General features: G+C 42.9%; 1 protein-coding gene across 6 annotated transcripts in view; it reads left to right on the top strand.

The window, feature by feature from the left end:
* Nucleotides 1-23,743, top strand: part of LOC149525420 (histone deacetylase 9) — a 408,190-nt gene that overhangs the window by 189,139 nt on the left and 195,308 nt on the right. For all 6 annotated transcript variants that reach the window (XM_075922253.2, XM_089776663.1, XM_089776666.1 and 3 more), the window contains one exon: nt 8,208-8,270. In XM_075922253.2, the coding sequence (XP_075778368.2) occupies nt 8,208-8,270 (63 nt within the window). Of the gene's footprint in view, nt 1-8,207; nt 8,271-23,743 lie in introns of those variants that run through there.

Raw genomic sequence — 23,743 nt, 5'->3', positions numbered from 1 at the left:
TGGCCACCAGGGAAACCTGGGGAGGGCTAGCCTCCCACTAGTTCGAATTAAGGGGCTACACACCCCTTAATTCGAACTAGTAAGTTCGAACTAGGCTTAATCCTCATAAAATGAGGTTTTCCTAGTTCGAACTAAGCGCTCCGCTAGTTCGATTCAAATTCGAACTAGCGGAGTGCTAGTGTAGCGGCTATGAATGTTAGTTCGAACTAACGTCCGTTAGTTCGAACTAACATTGTAGTGTAGACATACCCTGACTGTGTTGCTGGCTGCCCTACCTGAACCAAGGCCAGGGCTTCTAAACTACTAAACTGTATTGTTTGTTTGCTGGCTCACTCTGAACCAGGGCCAAGGTATGCTGAATTGTGATAACTGTTATTTGCAGCCCCGCCCTGACCTAGGGCTTGCCCCCTTACTGTTTGTTTGCTGCCCTGCCTGAAACAAGGCTTGGGCTCATGAACTACTGTTTATAGCTGTGTATTGTTTGCTGCCCTGCTCTGAAGCAGGGCCTGGAGCCTGAACTGTGTTTGCTGGCTGCCCCGCCCCGCACCAGGGCTGGGGATCCTGAGCTAACTGTAGCATTTGTTGGCCTGCCCTGACCTAGGGCCAGGGCTTCCCAACTGACTGTATTGCTTAGTGCCTGTCCCAAGCCCCGGCCGGGGATTCTGGACTATCAGTGGTAGTTTGCCTATTGCCTGCCCTGAAGCAAGGCCAGGCTCTGATCTGTTTGCCTCTTGCCCACCCGGAGCTCAGGCTGGGGTACTGGACTACTGACTGGCCTTTCTTTGTTGTTGCTCACCTGAGATCCGGGCTTGGACTGCTGACTTGGGGATTTGTCTAGTCCCCGCTGTAGTGGGACAGAGTGGCTGCCCACTGACCCCGAGGTGGAGGAACACCTACGGGAGGCCTAACTGGCTACATGCAGTGAAGCACAAACTAGGCAGCAATAACACCCCAGCTGAAATAAACCAGAGATATATTGTGATCAATAAAAATGACATGGCTACCTCTCATGAGGAAGCAAAGAACATCCTTGCACAACAGTGATGATTGCAAAACATAATCTCTTAGAAATAATCTTTATTGTCAGATGACACTATTTGTCTTGATCTTGATGACACTATTTGTCTTGACACTATTTGCACCGTTATCTTGAACAGAGTCTATCATCTTAAGTGATTTTGGAACCCCAACTACTAAAGCAGGGGTAGGCAATGACACAGTGGCAGTTCACCAAGGATAGCCCTTGGCTGGCCACTACTGCTATATTTATCTTCATGGTCACAGGTACCAGCAATCACAGCTCCCAGGCCAATGGGAGCAGTGGGAAGTGGTGTGGACTGGAACACCACTTCTCGCAGCTTCCATTGGCCAGCAATGGTGCTCCATGGCCAATAGGGCTGTGATCACCCGTACCTGCAGGTGTGCACGTAAATATAGCTGTGCGGACCTGCCAGGAGCTAATCCTGGTGAAACGGATCTGGTCCGCAGATGGTATTTGCCCACCCCTGTAGTAAAGAAAACTGTAATAGATATCCATGCTCCTTTAAAGCAACATGAAAATATTGTACAATGACTGTTCACTGCCCATGCATTCTCAGGTGATACTGTCATTTCCTATTTTGACCTTGGCAAATGTTCCCTCCCTCTGCTGGATTTTCCCTCCGTCTGCAGTGCAGCAGTGCCTGATATCATTGAAATTCATGGCTGCGTGCTATGAACAATCAAATTGTGCCACCAGATCAGAAGCATGGCAGAAATGATGGGAAGCGAAAAATGGCAAATACCAACATCAAATCTCAGTTCGCTAAGAGCTGAAGCATTGCAAGTAAAATGTAAAACGAGCACATCTTCAAGCGTGTGTGTAGAAATGTGTTTTAGATCCAGAGGCAATAGTGATTGCACCAGTGGAGAACTGATGGATGTACAGTGACAGTTTCAAGTCGCCGTTTGCAAATACTGTGAGAGTGATGAGCCCTGTATGTCTACGAGATGTGGATGGAACAGTGTCAACCATATCGAATGCAGCCAAGGAGGTGTGGAGCATTGCAATGATCTGAAAAAATCAGTGTTAGTATTTGCAGATGAAAATAGCGACGACAAGTAGTACGCATATTTAAACGCTCAACTGTAATTTAAATGAGAGAGAACACAAGTAAACATTTATGATTCCATAATGAAGTATTTCGTTACAGTTATTCTTTTGTTGACAGATTTAGACATATTTGTGTTGAATCATTTTTACATTAAAAATGAGAGTCACTGTATAAAATTATAATTGAGGTCCAGGCTATTCTCCGATTCCCATTCTCATGTACCCTATTATTTAAATATTATTATTCTTGATTTATATTGTAAATGTTAAATACATGTTTTTCACTTAATTAGAATTACTCTGCCTGGATTTTGTATGCCCCAAATCATGCAAACTCTTAATGATTATGGGGGTACCAGGGTGGAATGAAAAATCAGTATTTCAGTATGGTTGATGGTGATCCTCAGGCAGATTCTTATAATATATATTCTTGTGATATAGAATCCACAATAAAACCTAGTGTAGACCCTACAGCAAGTTTGACCAGAGTGGTAGCTAGACTTTGGATGCAGCATGCAGACGTTCCAGTAGGTCTCCTACTGCTGACCCTCAGTGCACCTTGGCCTACATAAATCTCCCAGAATCCACTTCTGGGAGCTCTGCGGGGAACTACATGATGGTTCCCATAGGGCACTGCAATTTAAATATGTAGAACAATGCTAGTGTAAATACTTGGTTACAACTATAATGGTCCTTAGACAGAATCAACATGACAAATGCGGATACATAGAATTGTCTGTTCTGAAAGAAACTAGGTCTATCCTGTCAGTTCAGTAAGAAACAATTCAGATCTCTACACTTGGCTGAAGAGCAGAAGTGAATCCATACTTCAGCTTAGTAAGTTTATACCTCCAGTAGAGTAGCCGTGTTACTTTGTATTTACACAAAAAACGAGGAGTCCTGTGTCACCTCTCTTGTTGTGGACTCTGGGCTGGAGATGCCCATCATCAGCCTCCTGGAGGGTGTGGCTTTGGACAAAGAGGAAGATAAGGTGCAAGAGCAGGAGGAGGTGGCCAGCACCAACACAAGGCCCACCAACCAGAAGTTCATTCTGTTCCTGGAACCATCTCCCACTCCTAGGGGTTGGATTAAACCGGGGAACGCCCATCAGGTGAGCTCCATTATTGTCCCTAGACACATACGGGGGGAGGCAGCAGGTGGCGAGGGGCTGCATGCTTCTCACGTGGCCTTCTCGGCCTGGGATCACACAGCAGTCTGTGCACGTGGCGTTTCAGTCCAGAGCATACAGCTACAATGCTACACTAGAAACTTGCGCTTCTGCTCACAGGATTCCTGCACAGTCTTGCCTTACTCCCAACCCCACAATGGGACACCTTTCCACCACAAGCCACCACTAAGGAGGCTCGGATCATGAACTCACTCACACACACTGCTGTGCCGCACGTTGTGTAGAGTCCCGCCTGCACTCTCACAGTAGCATCCACTCCCGGGCAAGCGTGGCGAGGTGGAGGATACTGAACCCCTGTCAGGAGAGCCTGCTGGGAGGGGCAGGAAGTGGAGGGGACCTTAGTAGCACCCTTCCTGGCAAGCGGCGTTTGCTACTCACACATACCTCTCCCAACACCCTTCCCCCCTCTCCTCCAGAGGGCAGGGATACAAGTCCTTTCCCTGTGGGACACCATCACTGCTGGACCCGGCTTGTGCACAGTCAAAAGGTAAGCAAAGCCACCCTGTTGCCACCCTCTCACCCACGGGCTCCTGGCTTGTTATGCACCTTCCCATGCCTGCTGGTCCGCGGAGCATGGGGGTAGCAAGGTTCCCCCCTGGGATGTCTGTGTCCATGAAGGAAAGTGCCCACTGTCCAGGCCTCAGATGGCTTTGCTCCAAAGCACATCACCTTTGTCAGACCCAAGACCTTTTGGTGTTGGCTCAGAGATGAGGTGTAGGCTTCATGCAGTGTCTCCTGGGATGATTGACCTTTTCTTTGTTTTTCACAGCTAGACCCAAACCCTGTGAGATCCGCAGGCACCGCCAACCACGCAAGGACCTCATGCAGGAACACATAGCCTGCCTCCGTCCCCAACAGCAGTCTCTGGAGCAGCAGGACCAAAGGTTGGATGCAGATCCGGAGAAGCACCATGCTGACCTGCAGCTGCGCTGTACCACCTGACAGGAGCTATCCCCACGGAACACGAGTGTGTGCAGCATACAGTGCTGCTGCCAACTACCTAGATGCCGCGACTGAGTGGTCCAGCAGCCTCCACTCCACACCCGCTACTTCCTAAGTCCCCCCACACCTGCTCCTGTCCCTGCTCCTGCCCCCGCCCTTCTGGCTTCTTCCCTTATCCTCCCACGGATACCACCCAAGGCAAGCACCACTCCCAGCCCCATCCCTGAGTCTCTCCTCACCCTTGCAGATCCCTCCTCCCTCTTCCAGGTTCTTTCCACAGTCCCTCCACAGTTATATTTACCCCAATTAAAAATTACAGCGTTTATTGTTCCAAAACAAAAAAGTCTTGTTTATTTTATTGGGAGGAGAGGGGGAGAGAAAGCACACTGGGCCACTGCAGAGGACCCTCATGGAGAGGCCTGGGGGAGAGGCCTGGGGGAGAGTCTCACGGGCATCCTTGCCTGAAACTCTCCTTTAGGGCCTCTCAGATGAGCACAGTCTCCTGATCGGCTTGCCAGATGATAGCAGTGCGAGGCTGCTCAAAGCCCCTGGCAAGCTGCTTGGCCTCTGGCCTCCACCCTGGCAGAAATGTCTCCCCTTATTTTCACAAGTACTGTGGAGGACACAGCATGCCGCCATCACTTGGGGGACGTTCTGCTCACCGAGGTCCAGCCAGGTGAGGAGACAGCAGAACCTCCCTTTGAGATGGCTGAAGGCGCCCTCCACAACAGCGCGGGCCCTGCTGAGCCTGCTGTTGAAACGCTATTTGTTTTGGTCAAGGTGTCCAGTGTAGGGCTTCATAAGCCAAGGGAGCAGAGGGTAGGCTATGTCCCCCATGATGCACATGGGTATGTCCATGACCCCGACCCTGATGATGCCGTCGGGAAAAAACGGTGCCAGTGTGCATCTTCTGGTAGATGCTGGAGCTGTGGAAGATGTGGGCTTCATGTGCCTTCCCTAAGCCAGCGACAATGGGGTCAACTTTGCCCAGGATGATGACCCTGCACAGCAGCATGGTGTTGATGGCCCTCACCACCCATAGAAGGAGACAAACAGAGAAATACAGGGCTGCCAGAGGCCTCAGAAATGCCCTGAGCCCAACCCCTCCTTCCCGCATACCAGGACCAAACCCAAATTATGCCATCCTTGGCAGGGCTTTGTGAATGCGGGACTGACAAACCTTCCAGGGAGAGAGCTTCCTAGGGAATCCCATTCCATCAGTTCACCACTCTCCTGGGGCAGTAGCCCGAGAGCGCCATGCCTTCATGAGCAGGGCCCCAACAGTCCATCTGTGGAGACTTCCAAAGGGTGATGGTGACCTGCTTCTGGAAGGGCATGGGAGGTTGCATGTGGGTGTTCCATCGCCGGAGGGCAAGGGGGAGCCACTCATACAGCTCCAGGAAGATGTCCTTCAACATGTGGGAATTCTGGAGCCATTGCTGGTCATCCCACCACATTGTGCCAGTCGGAACTTGTGTCTTGTTGCCAGAAGCAGCAGTGCACGGTGTGTAGTGGAGGGCAGCAGGAGCTGTGCCGTATGAGCAGCACATGGAGAGAGGTGAAGAGATGCCCCTCAAGGAGCGGCAGATCCTGTTCCTGCAGAGCCATGTGAGCAGCCTGCAGTAACTGCACCAGGAGGTGTGGCAGCAGGTCTAAGGGCTGGCGACTGCTTTTCAGCAAGTCCGGCTTCATGGCTGGGAGTGCTGTGGTGTCTGCAAGGGGCAACCAGAACAGACAGTGAGAAAAGTTTTGCTGTCTCTCAAGGAAGTAGGCAAAGGTGAAGTGCTTGAGACACGGCTGTATATGCGGGTCCCTTTAAGCAGGAGCCTCAGCCTCAGGCAGCAGCTATAGGAAATGACTGCTATCCTGATGCCCTGCCTGAAGTGCTTTCAGGGGCCTTAAAGGTGATTCAGGCTCCAATCTATTTCAAAATAGCTCTGTGCTATTTCGATGGCATTTGCAGTGTAGATGCGCTATTTCAAAATAAGTTCTTTTGGAGTTTTTGTTCCAAAATAGCTTTAAAAAAATAAGCATGTAGTGCAGATATACTCTAAAAGAGAAAAAAGATATGGTTGAAATGTTTTAGAGATTAATTTAGTCTCATAAGGACAATTGAACATGTGCATGTGCTGCTTTATTTGACTTTCTAGGGTAATTACTAACCTGCTGTGGTTGCGTTCCCCTTCTCAGAACTGGAATTCTCTAATACACTTATATCTTTGAGAGGTTTGTGCTTAGTTTATACTGTTCATATGGTGATTGAAAGCTGACATGGTCTGGTTATTTGCTCTAGTTGCATACATAGCAAACTCTATATAGCAATACAGAACCAACAGAAAAAAAAAGTGCAGCATCCGTAACATTGATTTATGTATCAATTTCTGTGTGTACAAATATAATGACTTTTGTACTTAATTGGCAAATGCAATCTGCAGATATACCTGCTATTTGAAATACACATAAACAGTTCTTGGGAGTATGGGGAGAAGAGAGCTGGCAAGAGCTAGATTTGGGATTGTGTCACTCGGCAGCTTTCAAGACACACATAGTTTTAGCATTGCTATGAAAGTCTGAAAGCTGCTATTTTGAGTCCATGTTGCCTTTTAAACTCCGTGAACTACAGTAAAATTGTCTAGTGCTGAAGCTGTGAGAGAGGCAGGCTAATGCAGGGCTTGCCCAAATTCTAATAAACCAATAGAACAGTGCATCTCTAATATGCAGTGCTGCAGTTGAAAAGTGACATTAGTACTATATGAATCATCTTAAAATTAACACATTGCTTATAATGTCAGTGGAAAAATGGATCCCTCATTAATATGCCCCCCCTCAGTCTGGTTGGTTTCAGAAGCCACTACTTTTGAGCCTACTGTATGTCCTGAAACTAAAAGACAGCAGCAAGATTCTACAGCCAACTGCAGCGTAGCCAGAGAAACAGGCAACAAAAATAGAATGCCAGGATTGCTGTGCGTGGGTGAGGCAGAAACCACATTATGAGCAAAAGCTTCCAGTATTATTTTAGAACCAATGGAGAGCCTTTCTCATTTTGTTCTCTTTTCACAAAATACCCATGGGGAGGATAGGAGGAGAAAGAAAGAAGTCAAATATAAATCTAGAATTTTAATTTATATCCGTCTTTGTATTTCTTTGCTTGAAAAGCTGCTCACAGACCTAATTTGTGCACAAATAGGTTTGAGAGTGGGAAAGGGTTAATTACTTTTGAGGATTGGCAAGAGAATTGCAGTTTGAAAGACAGAGGACTGGACAGCTGTGTTTGCTGTGGTATTTTTAAGTGCATTAATGCAGGCTCCAATCACTCGGCCATGCTTGACCTATTTTTGGCTCAGGCTAGCCATTGTTCTATTTCTGATGCCTATGGGCCACACTGTTGTTGATTCATATGCAAATGAATTATCAGTCGCTTCAGCCAACTTTGCACAGAGAGAGACAGAGCGAGGGAGATAGAGAGCAGCGAGAGAAAGGAGGGCACAGGGACAGAAACACTTGTCAAGGCTGAGGGTAATTGAAACTAAGCCTTAGGGGCTGAAGTCCCTGGAAACGGTGCTTATTTGGATTTATATTTTTTTAAGTGGCTTTATTTTCCCCTCCCCCCATCGCCCCACAAGAAAGCCTGAACCACAAATACATTTCTTCATCCACCTGCTCTTGGCTTCCAGAACACCACTGTTCCAACTCAGAGGTGCATAGTCCACTGAGTCCTTCCTATTTTTTGCAGCAGCCTGGGGCAGAGTAAAAATGGATTGTCATTTTGTTTTGTTTTTAAAATAAATATTTATTCAGGTGCTTAAATGTTGTTAATTACCAAAGTTCATTATTTCTGCCACCCTCTGTGAAAGAGGTAGGAGTAGAGAGGGTCGTTCCTGCTGCCCTGTATGGCACAGTGATGAATCTTTCGTGTAGCTGAAGTACAGACTGATTGGAATATGCTGCAGACAATTTACGAGAGCGAATCGTGTTTTTCCTCAGATGGAGTTTCTGGACGGGAACAGCTCTTTGCTCAGCAAAGAATGCACAGTATGATCAGCTCAGGTAAGAGGCAGTTCAGTAACTAGGATTTCTCTGTCTGGAGGGTGTTTTTCTCAGATAATACAAACTGTCACAGTAAAGCACTTGTGCTTTAAAAAATTGGTTCTATTTCAAGTTATTTTATTCAGCTTCTTGTTAAATTATTATATCTACTACAACATTTTTATTTGGACATTTGCTGCTGCTGTGGTTTTCTTTTAAGCTTGTTGCTTCCAAGCAGTAAGAAAACTAGCAAGTAAAATGCAGTGTGGTTTTTTTCCCCTCTCGTTCTGTGATGGCAAAATGGGGGCTTGTGATTATCGCAGGCTCAGTCAGAATGAGAGTCCATCAAACAAGACTTTAACAGCAGGCTGCAAATCATACAACCAATTTAGTCATTTCTTTCATGTATAATTTTGTAAGCAGGAATAGGTCTATTCATAAGTTTCTTTTTCTCAAGTTTACAGACAAAGAAGTTTCTGTAGAAGTCTTTTTTTGTTTTCGGAGTATTTTCATTTTTGAATAGTCTGAAGTAAATCTGTGTCTTTTTTTACATAGAGCTCATGTTACTTTAAATATATTACTTTACTTTAAACCTGTTTGTACCTTTAAATGTATTTGGGGACCTTGGCTCTGCCAGACAGATGTGATGACTCACTGAAAATGTAAGTTGGATGTGTTTTTAAAGCAGGTGTTTTAAAGCACCAATTACAGAATAATAGAAATTATCTCCCAATTTTGAAGACCTACTATTTTCTAGTTTCTATGATATCTGTGTTTTAGACTTCACAATTGATGCACTAAATTAAGTAGCAGGAGTTTAACCAGATGACTTAGTAAAAGAACCCAGAGCACAAGTCAAAGTTGGCCTCTCTCTAGTTAACACTGTGAGGTTTGACTTTAGTTTTACATTACTTCACTTCATTATGTTTTGGGACACAATGTTATCTGCGCTTGTTTCTGGTTCTTCTTTATTAGTTTGTAAAGTTGGCTTTGCATCAGGCCTGCCTGTGAAATATGCTGTGAATTGCTCACATCGACTTCAGTCTAACCCCTGAAATGGTCACAGAACTTGGCAGTGCTTCCCACTTTCCGAAGTATGAGTATGTCTGAAAGAACCCTTTTGCTAGTTCACAACATGCCTGTTCTAATGGTCATACCCTTGGTCCACCTGTTGAACCTTCTATGATTAGAATATATATTTGATATCTGCTCCCTTTCCTGTTCTGTGGCTAGCGATAAGCTTAGAGTTGTATTTGTTTCATACTGGGGTGGAACTGAAGAGTAGAATAATGATTTCAGATATTAAAATAAATGGCTGCATTGTGAGAGTTTGTCAACTGGGAATGCCTGCCTTTTCAGACAAAGCTTACACATGTCCTGTCTGAACAGTACAGCAGAAAACTCAGGCAACCTAGAAATAATTATAGATTTAGGGATGTGATGAACAAGGGCAGCATTTCGGGAGGGTAAGGGGGGTAGTAGCTGAGCACTCTGGGACGCGGCTTGCTTTTCATCCTGTTACTTGAATGCTAAGGGAGTGAGTGGAAAGTTCTTGCATTCTGTGTATGCCTCTCACACCTGGCCGGTGAGCTCCCTTCACCAGGCAGGTGTGAGAGGCATGCACAGAATGCAAGAACTTTCCCCTCACTCCCTGATAGTCCAGGGGATGAAAAGCCAGCCACACCCCAGAGCGCACAGCTGCTGCCCACCTACCCTCCCAAAATGGCGCCCTTGGTGATGAAAGACTGAAAAATTGTTTAAATGCAATCTCAGGCCATGATAATGTACTGGAAGAGAGAACTTTAGACTGGTACTACTCTGTTATGAAACTTTTCTTCTCCTTCTGTGATTCAGTTTTTGGTCTCTTTTTCAAGAATTCATAAGGCTGTATCATTATATTTTGGGAATAGGTTTTATACCACTGGTGCCAGATTTCTTGTTTAAAAAAAATCTGGGGGTAAATTTGTTTGCAAGTGTAAAAGGCTGAACATTGGCTTAGAGCTTGGCTAGACACTGAAGATTCTGTCAAGCTTTTTCACAGCTCTGTCAAGCCACCTAAGCATAGACCGATCGTTATAGTCACTGGCTTACTGTTTGTGGATTAATAGTTGACTGGTGGTTTTGTAATAGACACCAACATGACCCTGAGATCAGATTAGGGACTCACTCTTTTCTTTTTAATTTGAAAAAAAAAATCCAAATTTGAACCCAGTCTTATTGAGGTGAAAAGTGAGTGCATAATCCATCATGCTGCCTTGAATTACTCATCAGTACAACAGCAGCAGTTATCTGATTGGGAACCCCCCAAAAAGCTTGCACTTGTCTTGGAGATTACAGCTCTTTTCCTTTCTTGGAGTAAAAAATGTCAGGTAACATTTTATTTTTATCTGGTATTGTTAGATCCATATAACATGTAAAACATCTGAAGCAATAGATACAATAATAACTTTCTTTATTCCTTGAGAGACAAAAGACTATTTCCCAGGTGAAGACAAAAATATTCTTCAATATTTATACTGACCTTTAAAATACACACATAAAATACAACTAGTTGATATTTTATGTAGTCTACAGTTTAATCCACTTCATATGAGATTAAGGGCCCCAGTGTTGCAGTTATGTGACCTCCACTTCTTTGACTTCAGGAATTTGCAGGATCAGCCCTAAAATTTGGAACATGGCACTTTCCATAAATTGGTGGATGCGTTACTGAATTATAGAAAATGTCACAACAATAGATACAATCTAATAAAAGACAATGAATATTTTTGAACTGGAAAAGAACCAGTGAAACACAATGGTGTCAGCAGAACTTCCACAACTGCTTATAGGGAAGAGTAGTTGCCTCTCAGGCGACGAGGGTGCTATATGACTGTGTTAGGGTGGCTAAATGATTTTTGTATGTTCATTAATAGCCTCGTGGTCTGTTTTCTCATTTAGACATGTGTAACTTCCATTCCTGTTAATGAGCTATATATATTTATCATAAGAGAATAGACCTCTAAATATTTACACTGTGCATCCTTAATCCTTCAGAAATCTAGGAATTAACACAAATGTAGCACTCACTTAATGGATTTTTAGACTTACAGATCTCCAGATTTACTCTGCACACATTCCTTAGCTCTAATTTTAAGATAGATGGAGTCAACCCCAAAGCAGACAGTTCCCAATGGGCATCTGATATGTATTTGCTAACCAAACTGTCTGAGGAATTTCTAAGAATATCAGGCATATGAAATACTCCTGTCATGTGAAACAGCACTTCTGGTATTCCCTTAATTACTGCTTTGCTTGCCTGCCTTCATCTCAGTTTGCAAATCATATTATGAATGGGATGATCTGGATAGGTACCAATCAAAAGTCTAATCATGAATGGGACAATCCAGATATGCATCAAGTCGAGAAGCTATGTAATTACAGACACCTACACCCTATGTTAGAAAATAAGAATGTCCGCAATCTTGAAAAAGACTGTACTGTTTTATGTTAATGCATGGTTTTTCTTTCTTTCTTTCTTTCTTTCTTTCTTTCTTTCTTTCTTTCTTTCTTTCTTTCTTTCTTTCTTTCTTTCTTTCTTTCTTTCTTTCTTTCTTTCTTTCTCTCTCTCTCTCTCTCTTTCTCTCTCTCTTTCTCTTTCTCTTTCTCTTTCTCTCTCTCTTTCTCTCTCTCTCTCTCTTTTCAGTTTTCCCGACAAAAGTGCAAGGGAAATTTTGTGGCCAGAACAATAATAATTGATGTGAAAAACTAATAAGCTTTTTTAGAGCAAGGCAAATAATTTCCACTGAACAATAATAATTGGATTAAATTGAGTTTAACCAGTGATGAACTTGGCTTTTGTGTACAGAGAAGATGTAGGTTTACCATGCTGTGGGGACTGACAATACGTGGCTTTCAGAAGTAAGCTCAAGGTCATGAATCCTTTTGGTCATTAAATATTTTTTACCATTTTTTAAAGAAGGGAAGGAGGTTCATTCTGCTTTCCTGGCCATATTCCAACATGGATTCCTGCATTCAGCCTCCATACATTCTACCTGCATTTTTATTTGAATAAAGAATTATTCTCTTCCCAGCCTCTACTGTTGTGTTGTGCTTATGTAACCCACACACCTACTGGGTGTGGTTCACTGTCCTATTTAGTGGCACTTATAACCACTTCCAGAGCAAAAGAATGAGTGTTCTTCAGCCTGAGCTGAGAGCCAGTTGGCTGTTCGCTTAAGCTGTAGAGCCATGGTGGGCAATAATTTCTAATGGGAGCACCACTCCAAAATGTTGGTAAGTGGTCAAGGGATGCACTTTTCTGTGGAAGGAGAGTGGGGTCTGTGACAGAGGACGGGTGCAGAAGGGAGCTTGGGGTAGGGGATTGGGATGCTGGAGAAAGTGTGGGGGTCTGAAAGGGAGTTTGGGTGAAGGAGAGGGTTCACAGTGCATGAAGTTTCCCCCGATCCTCTGGTGCAAAGAGGCATATGGAACAGCCAGCCACTTTGAGGGCTGCTCCCTGCCTGTGGGTCCAGTGGGGTGGGCTGTGGGCTGAATTGAAAGGCTTGGCAAGCTGGATCTAGCCTCCTGGCTGTATCTTATGTGCTCCAGCGTAGAGGCTCATGCACTAAGCTCCAGAGATTCGAGGTTCAGTTCCACTTGTCGGCATTACAAATGAAGGCTCATCCGAGGTTTCAACTGTGTCTCTGACACTGCAGACATGTTTCGTCATCTAGAATATAATCCACACACCTACTGGGTGTGGCTCCCTGTCCAGTGTAGTGGCAGTTAGACTACTGAGAGCCAGGTTTGATCAAGAATCAAGTTGAGTTGCACAAATGTGAATGGTAGAGAAAATCAGATTTGTTGTTTCTGTCCTGTGGTTGAATAAGCATGTGAATTTCAATGGTCAACTGCAAATACTACCAGGTATGACTTTGAAATCCACCTCTCTCGCTATAAAACTTGGTTGCTTCAAATGTACTTGCAAAGCAACTGCAAAACAATCATAAAGATGGCTGAATCCAATTCTTTTGAAGATTTACTCTAATATTCATGGAAAACGTGATTTGCCCATTTCAATTAGATACTACATAGGATTTTTCATTGGTAAGGGGCTGTTGGGATCTTGTTATCTTGAGGCAATGGCATTGTGGCTATTAAAACATTGTTGTGAGAGATTTGACATTGGATGTTTCCCTGAACTTGTGTTTTTTGGCTTCCCTTAGAGCTCTCGGAAGAGCTGAGCACTAAGCACGTTCCAAGAAAGAGAAAATATTTTGCTGCTGTACATATGAAACCCAGAAACTCTTTAAACCCTGCAGAATGTGAGCATGTTGCTACTTAAGGGAATCCATTTCTCTCTCACAGATTCAAAGGTAGAAAATAGGTTCTGTTCAGGGTCACAGCTATTGAAATTCTGAGGCCTGCCATCACCATTAGTGGAATAAGAAGAGTCAAAATACTGTACTATGGGTCCTCTTGCTCTCATTGACTTCAGTGGAAGTTCTGCTTGCTGTAGAGTTGCAGGGTTGGACATAGATACTACAGTGAGCTGAGTGAACAGCCATGGGGACCAAAGAGCACCTGCGCTATTGGCCCCATTCTGAGTGACACTGTTTTAACATTCCTAAAAGAGGGCATGGAATTGTCCAGTTCTCATTCCATCATCTGTCTAGTGATATTTGGTGTTTTTCTTAAACTTTAGCTCATTGATTTCTAAGATTACATGAGAAGCTCAGCTTTTACTGAAGTTCTAGTTCTCCCCATTTATGGAGAAATGTGTGAAGATACGAACTCTTAAAGGCACAAAAATAGATATCAGATAAAAACAATCCAATATGCAATGTTTTTTTAAAAAAACTTTAAAGCTAGTCTCCTGATATCTGAATGCTTGGCATAGAAACTACTACAGCTGCTACTTGGCTGAATTGCAGGTACATGCTGATACCAACAACAACTTTCTGTTGTGCATAGTGCATGATAATTTTAAATTATTTTTTGCCTTATATTATTTGAGCCCCATATATTCAAATCTTCAGCTCTGCTTCATTGATTGGTATGTATTGCAATAAAATGCAGATGGTATAAACCAGATTCTGTCCTAATTTATATCTATGTATCAGGGGTCTCAAACCCCGGGCCCACAGGCCACCCCCAGCTAGAGCAATTGTTTAGTTCAGCCCAGGAGTACTGGTGGGGTGTATGGGGGGGCAAACATTGCTACCATGTGGCACCAGGCCCTCCTGGTGATTCCTTAGGCTGCGTCCCTCAGTGGTCAGGGTGCCATGAGGGAGAGAGGGTGGGGCGGAGTTGTGGCGGGGGAGCAATGCATGTGGAATGGTTCCAACACACACACGGCCCACTGGTACTACTAGGCTGGATTGTGCAATCACTCCTACTGCGGGTGATTTATGGGCGAAGCATTTGAGACCCCTACCATGTATGAATCCATTGATTTCATGCAGCGAGTGTGAGGAGAGTATTTGTTCCATTCAGTATGCAATTTGCATGGTCATAGCTTTAATCAGACTTCCATTTCCTCGCTAACTATTTTCTCCCTTTCTCTTATGCAGTGTTTGCAAACAAAGTAAAAACTGTGAGAAGGCAGAATGACTATGTTGTATGCAACCCCTATGAGTATGTGTGTATTTTCCATGTGAAATTTCAAATGGCATTACATTGTAACTCAATATAAACTAGTATGGTTTCTGTAGTTTAAAAACCCAGAACAACTCAAATGCATTCTGGGATAAGAAGATGACAGCTTATAGTTAAATAGATGAAAATCTAACATGTCCTATATTGTGGATCTCTTTAGCAGGCTGGCTCCAATGGGTCAGTTATTCTTAGCCTAGTTATTTTCATCTTATGGCATTACAGGTCTAAGTTTAGCCTGTTAGGCGTTATCATGCCATCTGAGTTACCTCCTAATATAACTCTACACCGGAATGATTATTTATAGACAGAGCATTCTGTCATTTTTGGGTTATTTCTAGTAGTTTAAATAAAGAAGAGCAACATTCAAGAAAAACCACAGATTCCTTCCTGCTGCCAAAACAACATGATAACAGCCTGCTAAGGGGTGATGATATCGTTTAAAATGTGTGCTTGTAACAGATGCAACATCCTTTTTATCTGTACCACTTCAACCAAAAAGAGATGCCTTAGGGTAGTGCTCTCTTCTGCTCAGGCAGAGAAAGGGGTCCAAATTAACACATCATGTCACAGGGAACACAAGATTTTGGTTGACAATGACAACAAGGGACATCCAGGTTCTATTTTTAGGGGCAGGCACTATCGAGCTCTGTGTTCAGCATGAACATATCTCACATACATAGCTCCTCCAGTATTGACCCTTCTAGTGAAAACTCATTAACCACAATAGAAACATCTCCTATTCAGTTACTTGCCACTGTGTGTTGTAATTCTCTGTGCAAAGACACAATTGGAAGCTTTAGTTTTTTAACATACTCTCAGTAAACCCCTAAAACATGCATGCTAAATTCTCCCCTTACACCTAGTGAGCCCCCTTGAAGCTAGTATGTTGCACAGATGTAACAAAGGGCAGTATTAGGCTCAGTGTAGCTTTTGAAGGCAATATAAGAAAGAAGAATGAGGATAATGTACCTGTAGATCTGTCACATGTTGACTATAGGTCGTTGCTCTGGGAGACAGTGAAATTTACTGCAAAAATATCCATCATCTTTTCCCAAATTAAAAAGCTTGTTGTGAACCCAGTGGTTGTGTACATTATTGATTAAACAAAATGTCCCTGATTATATCCGCTTTGGAATGCATGTGTTTAAAAACACCTGAAAAAATGGCAGCATCCTTGATATGGTGTGGCAGTAGAGGCATTAATGCTTAATTCATATATAGCATATGATAAGCAATACTTTTGTTTTTGTCAGCAATGCAGTATTGTACATTACTTTAAGGCTACTTTGGCATTATCATCTGAACATAGCTGATGCATCTGCAGTAACTTGTTTTGTGTCTCCTGATTATAAAGCACTTAACTGCTTCCGGAAGTGTACAAACATGACAAGAGCTTCAAGAATTCAGGCCCTTTGTTGATGAGGATGTTTGAAATGCAGGATGGTTCATTCTCATGATAGCACATTCCTTCTGGTATTGAGACTGTGTATTATCAAAATGAGACAAGACCAAGTACAAAATGAATTCTTTCAAAATGCCAATTTTCTAAATTATGTTTTTACAATCAAAGGTTATTGTTCTCTCCCATGAGGCATGCATCTGGAGGCATGCATACCCCTGGGAGGAATGATAGCTATTCAATTTATGTGCTCCCTGGAATAGAATAATGAGAAAGCTTAATGTTAATTTAATAATTTCCCTCATTTGTTCTGTTCTTAATCCAAGTTTCCTTTTTCTTTCTTTGTGCCCAAGGCCAGCACCCTATTGGTGTTGCGTGGTAATAATACTGCAGGGACAAGGGAATATGGCCTCTAAATGCCAAAGGTTATACAGTAACTATGTTTAGTTTGTGCTTGTTGTTCATGAAACCAGTATAAATGTTAGCAATTGACTATATTACTTAGCCCTTCATAACTCCACTCTCCACTCCTCTTAATTTACCTGAGTGATCCCTAGTTCACCTGCCATTTTGAAAGGCATGGCTTTTTTCCTTGAACTGGATCAATATTATATTTTCATGGGTCTAAAAGAATCTAAACAACCAACCTCTGTCGTTTAGCCTGTTATTCATGATAATTGAATCTGTTAGAAATAACCTTGAAATTGTTTAAAATGCATGTGGAAAATGTATGAATTTCAACAACAAATATGAAATACATTTAAACAGAGGCTTTTGGGGAGTTTATTCTGAGATAAATTTAACGTCAGAGAGATTTAATATCTTGAAGTACACAAAAAGATGCATGAGGTAGAAAGAAAAGATTGCCAATATATCTCTTTGTTAATATCAATAGCAGGACAGGTGTATCGTATATTTTCCTTAAGGGTTTATGCTATTATGTGTAGTCATTATTTTTAAGACATTTTCTGTGCAATTTTTTTTTCAGAGAAAGGACAACAAAATACATTTTAAAGACTGAGAATAGTTTCTACTGAAATCCTTTCAGCCTCAGCAACAGTATTTAGCTCTTATCTATAGTAGTATGATAGGTTAAGACTCTAGTTATAAAATGGTTGGAAAAGAATGTAAGAGGTTCGGAAACAGAGTATTTGGAGCACAAAGGGTAACATTATAAGTACACCTCCAGAAAATATTAAGCGTTGTTGCCAGGATGGTCGATGAAAGAACAGAAAATGAAAGGGAATTGCACAAGTGGAAAGAGGGGAGATTGAAATACACATTAGCCATCCAGGAAGGTGAACCTAAAATAAGGAAGGGGAAAACTATTGTGAAATAACCACATTTACCTGAAAGAGCAGGAGATCTGTACAAAAAATGTAGATATAAAAAATAAAGGGGAAATAGGAGCGTAAACAAAAGTTGTAAGAGCCAAATTCAGATGCATATTTTTTTCTCCCAAACAGATGTATAGTAAGGCTTCAAAAGCAATTAGTTCTGAGCCAAAATTCAGGCATCCTCCCCCTTGACACACACATAGTGTTTTAGCAGGGAAACATCAGGTTGTCTAGATGAACAGTTAGTGTTCATCAAGCTGGGATGTAAATCTGTAAATCACACAATATGTTGGCACTAACTGTCCATGCGGTCCGTACTGCCGTGCAATAAAAGTTCTGTAATATGGTTTGATCTCATCTGTTTTGAAAGCTCAGTAGGGAACTTCTAGTGTATGACCACATGGACAGCTAAAGTGTGGCAGGCTAGTGTAAAACAGCTTATACCCCAGCTTACCATGCCCTATTCATTCATCTAGACAAGTTCTAAGTTACCTGTCTAGTATGGGGCTCCTAGGACACAGTACATGTATCACAGTGTGTGGGACCGATTCCTTCATCGCTGGGCTCTTCTTAGAATGCACCTTGGCATTCATAGAGCACTTACAGAGCAGATTCTTCACAGGTTTGTGGGGATAAAGAATTAGACCAGAACACTTACGCTCATTTCTCCTCCACTTCATCTTTTTTGGCCAGTTAGAATTTCACACCCATGTGTTATTTTTGTGCTGATTTACTTCTTAAGAATACCGAGGCATTCGGAAAACTTTATGCAGGAAGCACAGAAATTGCAAGTGACAACAGTTGAGAAGCTGCAAGCAAAGAGGAAACAGAGAGATAAGGCTACTGTAACTAAGATTAATAGAAGTGATGCTGCAGATGAATAAATGGCAGTGATACTGACCTGGCCATTTCATTCTCATACCAGTGTCTGGAAAAGTGATCCTTTAGGTTGACATTTTTCAAACTTCAGTTGGGTGTACACACATGCTTGCACCAAATCTTTAAAATACCACATGGGCTCACTGGTGACTAACAGACACACAGTCATTCATGGAAATGCAAGAGACTCTGGATGGTACATTTACACCACCGAAGCCAGGGGTGTGATTTGCACTTTGTATTGATGTACCTATGCTCACTTTCATCTAGTTAGCTCGCTTAATGCAGAAGTGAGAACATAGCAGCATGGATTTCATTGTGGGCTGCACCACCGATTAGGTACCCAGGAGTGTGGTGCAGGGGTGGTCAGGCAGGCTTGTGCAGACTATGCTGCCACATCCTCACTGCTCTTTTTATTGAGCCAACCAGATTAAAGCTACTATGGGTATATCTACATGAGCTGCAAATCAGATCCTCAGCATCAACTGTAGATGTAGCCTAAGGCTCAAGGATTAGGTGAGCCCAAACACACTTGTTAAAGCTTCCGAGTGGGACCAATCATTCTCCTAAGGTTATTTGGTAGTTCTCTCATTTTGTAGGTTTCAGTAGGTCCACAGGAAGGTGTGAAGTGCTATAAACCTACTGTTTTTTCCAGTCACCCTCCACTTACAGATATTTTTAGGTCTGCAGCAGTGGTGGATTTTCCATTCCTGGCAATGTTTAAATCATCATTTGATGTCTCTCTAAAAAGATATTAAGAAACTCCCTTGTATTTAACTAGGACTTTACAGTTTATCTTCTCTTTAAGGGTCCATTTGGAAGATCTCTTTGAATCACTTGAATACTGCTGCTCTTGACTGAGGTTGTCCTTGACTGAGGCCTAATCTACATTAGAAAATTAAGTTGGTTTAACTGTCACTCAGAGGTGTGAAAAATCATCACCCTGGAGTGACATAGTTAAATTGACCTAACTCCCACTGTAGAGGGAAGAATTTCTTTATCAACCTAATTACTGCCTCTCAGATAGATGGCTTATGGAATTAGTGTCTACACGAAATGCTACAGCAGTAGCATTGGTAATTTATAATTAGTAATTTGTGTACGAAAAGACCTCATTAAGACCTTATTAAACACCATTTAGTTACAGGGCACTTCCTGTATGGGGAATATATGCTAATATTGTCCTGATTAAAGAGGTACCATTACTGTTCATTAGCCACAGACCAAATTTCAGGATGTCTCAGTAAGAAGAAAAGACTATAATAGTACTTTACTTTTATATAACACACTTGACCCCAAAGTGATGGTTACATGAGCTTCACTGAACTGTGGCAATCTCAGGTACAGTGTAGGTAGCAAAAAACTAGAGCACAAAACCCTGCACAGCACACACAAAGCTTCCATGCTTTCTTTGTGTATTTTCTTCCTCATTTTCTTTTTGTGTATTCTTCTTTCTGCAGAGAAAAAGATTTTGCCAGGCATTTTTTCCAATTCAGTCCACCAATTTACTGGGCAGCAGGTTTAAAACAAATAAAAGGAAGTTCTTCTTCACACAGCGCATAGTCAACCTGTGGAACTCCTTGCCTGAGGAGGTTGTGAAGGCTAGGACTATAACAGGGTTTAAAAGAGAACTAGATAAAATCATGGAGGTTAAGTCCATTAATGGCTATTAGCCAGTATGGGTAAGGAATGGTGTCCCCCAGCCTCTGTTTGTCAGAGGGTGGAAATGGACGGCAGGAGAGAGATCACTTGATCAGTACCTGTTCAGTTACTCCCTCTGGGGCACCTGCCATTCGCCACTGCCGGCAGACAAGATACTGGGCTGGATGGACTTTTGGCCTGACCCTGTATGGCCATTCTTATGTTCACCTGTGCCTTCTCAGCTACTCTAACCTGAAAATTCTTCTCCAACATCTGTCACCAACTTTCTAGACAATCTGAAAAGTAATAGCACTAAACTGCAGGGAGGGACATTCTGCCCCATATATTCTGTAGCCAGAGCAATATTGAATAACAAATACATGTCTAAACTGCAGCATATAGCAGCCCATAGGCCAGAAAACACAGGTCAAGAAGGGCATATTACTGCAGTTCACCAATTTCTGGAGCTCAGTATTGCATCCAGTTTAATGTCTAAATCTTGATTTTTTTCCAAGGCTGCAAGTGAATTGTGCTTATACTAGTTGTTCTACTTCCTTAGCCAGGACCTCCCAAGACAGCTATATTTGTCCCATGAAACTCTCTGCACAATGTGTTAAACTTGTGAGAGTTGGAGATAAAGCATTTTCAGTGGCTTGTCCTTTCCACACAAGCTTAGTATGACCACAGACCTAACCAGTCAGTGCAAAATGCAAGATTGACTTCTTTGTGTTAGCTTTCCCAGAGTTCGAATGGGATATGTAGGCATGTAAAAATGACAACAGTAACCATTTTGGGTGAGAAAATGGTCAAACACAAACCTAATGATATGGATATGGTCAAACATTCATTCTGCTGTAAGAAAGAGCAGAGTGTCCTCTTTAGTCCCACTCTTTCTTAAAGTGTGGTACCCAAAACCAGACACAGTACATGCTGTACCTCCCAAAACCTGTGCGTGTTGGTGTTAGCCCAGCAGTGGTGTTGATGTCGCGGCAGCCTGATCAAGGCTGTATGCTAATTCAGCAGTGGGGGCAGAGTTCATTTGCAGCAGACCCAGGGCTGCAGCAACCCAGCTGGAGCCAGGGCAGGCCAGCAGCCTGATTGGGGCTGCATGCCAGCTGGCAGCAGAGGCTGGTGCTCTGCAGCAATCTGGCAGGGACCAGGGCAGCTCAGTCAGGGGCATGTGTTGCCCAGCAATGAGATTGGTGCTGCAGCAGCTGGGCTGGGATTGCATGCTGCTGTGCCGGCAGTCGGGTTGGGGCAGCAGTTCCCACAGTGGGGCTAGGGAAGCCATGTCACCCAGCTGGCAGCAGGGCAGAAGGAGCAGGCAGCTGGGTGGGCCACTGGTAGGGGAGCTTTCCTGGTCTGGCAAATTCCCTCATCCAGGACCACTCAGGTCCCAAAGGTGCCAGACTAGGAAGGAGCCTTACCAGTGCCGATGTAACCCACACACCTAGGCTATGTCTACACTGGCAGCTTCTTGCGCAAGAACATCTTGCGCAAGGGTTCTTGTGCAAGAAGTCTTGAGCAAGAAAATGTCCACACTGCCATGTACGAGCTGTGCTTTTGCACAAGAGCGTCCATGGCAGTGTGGACGCTCTCTTGCACAAGAAAGCTCCGACAGCCATTTTAGCCATAGGGCTTTCTTGCGCAAGAAATCCCTGCCGAGCGTCCACACTGCCCTCTTGCACAAGAGTTCCTGCGCAAGAGGGCTTACACCTGTTAAAAAAGAGCATAGCTCTTGCGCTCTCTTGCATAGCTCTCTTACCACACCGTACTGTAACTCTTCTTGCGCAAGAGCAGGCGAGCAGTGTGGACGTTCTGCGGATTCTTGCACAAGAATGGCCATACTTGCACAAGAAGCCACAAGTGTAGATATAGCCCTACTGTGGTTACTGAACAATTTAAGTGCTACCTAGACCACAGCAACAGTTAAGACCAAGAGACCTCTACAGCATGGCCTGGGAGCCAGGTGGCTTTTAGCCTATACTCTACTCCAGAGGTTCCAGGTTCAAATCTGCATGGTAGTGGTTACATTGAGTATAGAGGGATAATTACCTCCCTCATTTACATTTGATACTCCAATTAATACAGCCTAGAATAGCCTTTTTTGTAACCACAGCATGGTGTTGGCTAATATCCAATGTGTGATCCACTATAACCCCCAGACCCTTTTTTACATTACTACTGCCTAACCAATCATTCTCCATTTAGATTTGTGCATTTGATTTTTCTTTCCTAACTATAATGTTTTGCACTTGTTTTTACTGAATTTGTCATTTTACTTGTTGATTTCAGACTAATTCTAATTCATTAAGGTCATTTTGAATTCCAAAGTTCTTGCAACCCTTCCCAGCTTAGTGTCATCTGCAAATTGTATAAACATGCTCCACTCCATTTCCCAAGTCATGAATGAATAAATTGAATAGTGCTGGAACCAGGGCATGCCCTTTCAGGACCCCACTAGATATATCTTCCTACTTTGACAGCAAATTATTAATAACTCCTCTTTGAGTATGGTTTTTCAAGTAGTTGTGCACCCACTTTATAATAATTTAATCTATACCACATTTCTCTAGTATGCTTATGAGACTGTCATCTGGGACGGTGTCTAAAGGTTAACTAAAATCAAGATCTGTTACATCTACAACTTCACCCGTATGCACTAAGCCATTAGTCCTGTCAAAAAGGGGAAATTTAGTTGGTTTTTGCATGATTTATCCTTGACAAATCCATGTCACTCTTTTATTTTCTAGGTTCTTACAAATTGATTATTTAATAATTTGTCCCAGTGTTTTTCTGGGTATCAAAATCAGGCATCTGGTGTGTAATTCACTGGGTCCTCTTTGTTTCTCTTTTTAAGAATGGTTACTATGTTTGCCCTGTTGCAGTCCTCTGGGACTTCATCCATCCTCTCAGAGTTCTTGAAGATATTCACTGATGATTCCAAGATTGCTTCAGATAGTTCCTGGAGTATGCTAGAGTAAATTCTGTCAGACCTTGCTTCAATACATGTAACTTATCTAAGTACTTTTTAACTGCTTCTTTCCATAATCTGTCTTGTGCTCTTTCCCCCTTGTTGTTAATATTATGTTAAACATCTGGTCAACAATTATTGTTTTTAGAGAACAACTCAGCAAAACAGCATTAAACTCCCCAAGCCTTCTTGCTGTTATCTGTAATTAGCTTGTATTCCCTGTAAGTAGTGGACCTACACTTCCTTTGTCTTTCTTTTGCTCCTAGCTACGTCTACACGGGCAGCTTCTTGTGCAAAAGAGCAAATAGAATGTTAGGAATTATTAAAAAAGAGAATAAGACAGAAAATATCTTATTGTCTCTATATAAAACCATGGTATGCCCACATCTTGAATACTACATACGGATGTGGGCGCCTCATTTCAAAAAAGATATATTGGCATCGGAAAAAGTTTAGAAAAGAGCAACAAAAATTATTAGGGGTTTGGAACAGGTCCCATATGAAGAGAGATTAAAAAGACTGGGACTTTTCAGCTTAGAAAAGAGGAGACTAAGGGGGATATGATAGAGGGCTATAAAATCATGACCGATGTGGAAAAAGTGAATAAAGAAAAGTTGTTTACTTA

This window comes from Pelodiscus sinensis, chromosome 2 (assembly GCF_052426305.1).
Source record: "Pelodiscus sinensis isolate ZL-2025 chromosome 2, ASM5242630v1, whole genome shotgun sequence".
In the NCBI taxonomy this organism is placed as follows: domain Eukaryota; kingdom Metazoa; phylum Chordata; order Testudines; family Trionychidae; genus Pelodiscus; species Pelodiscus sinensis.
This window is presented reverse-complemented; position numbering and strand designations above follow the sequence as displayed.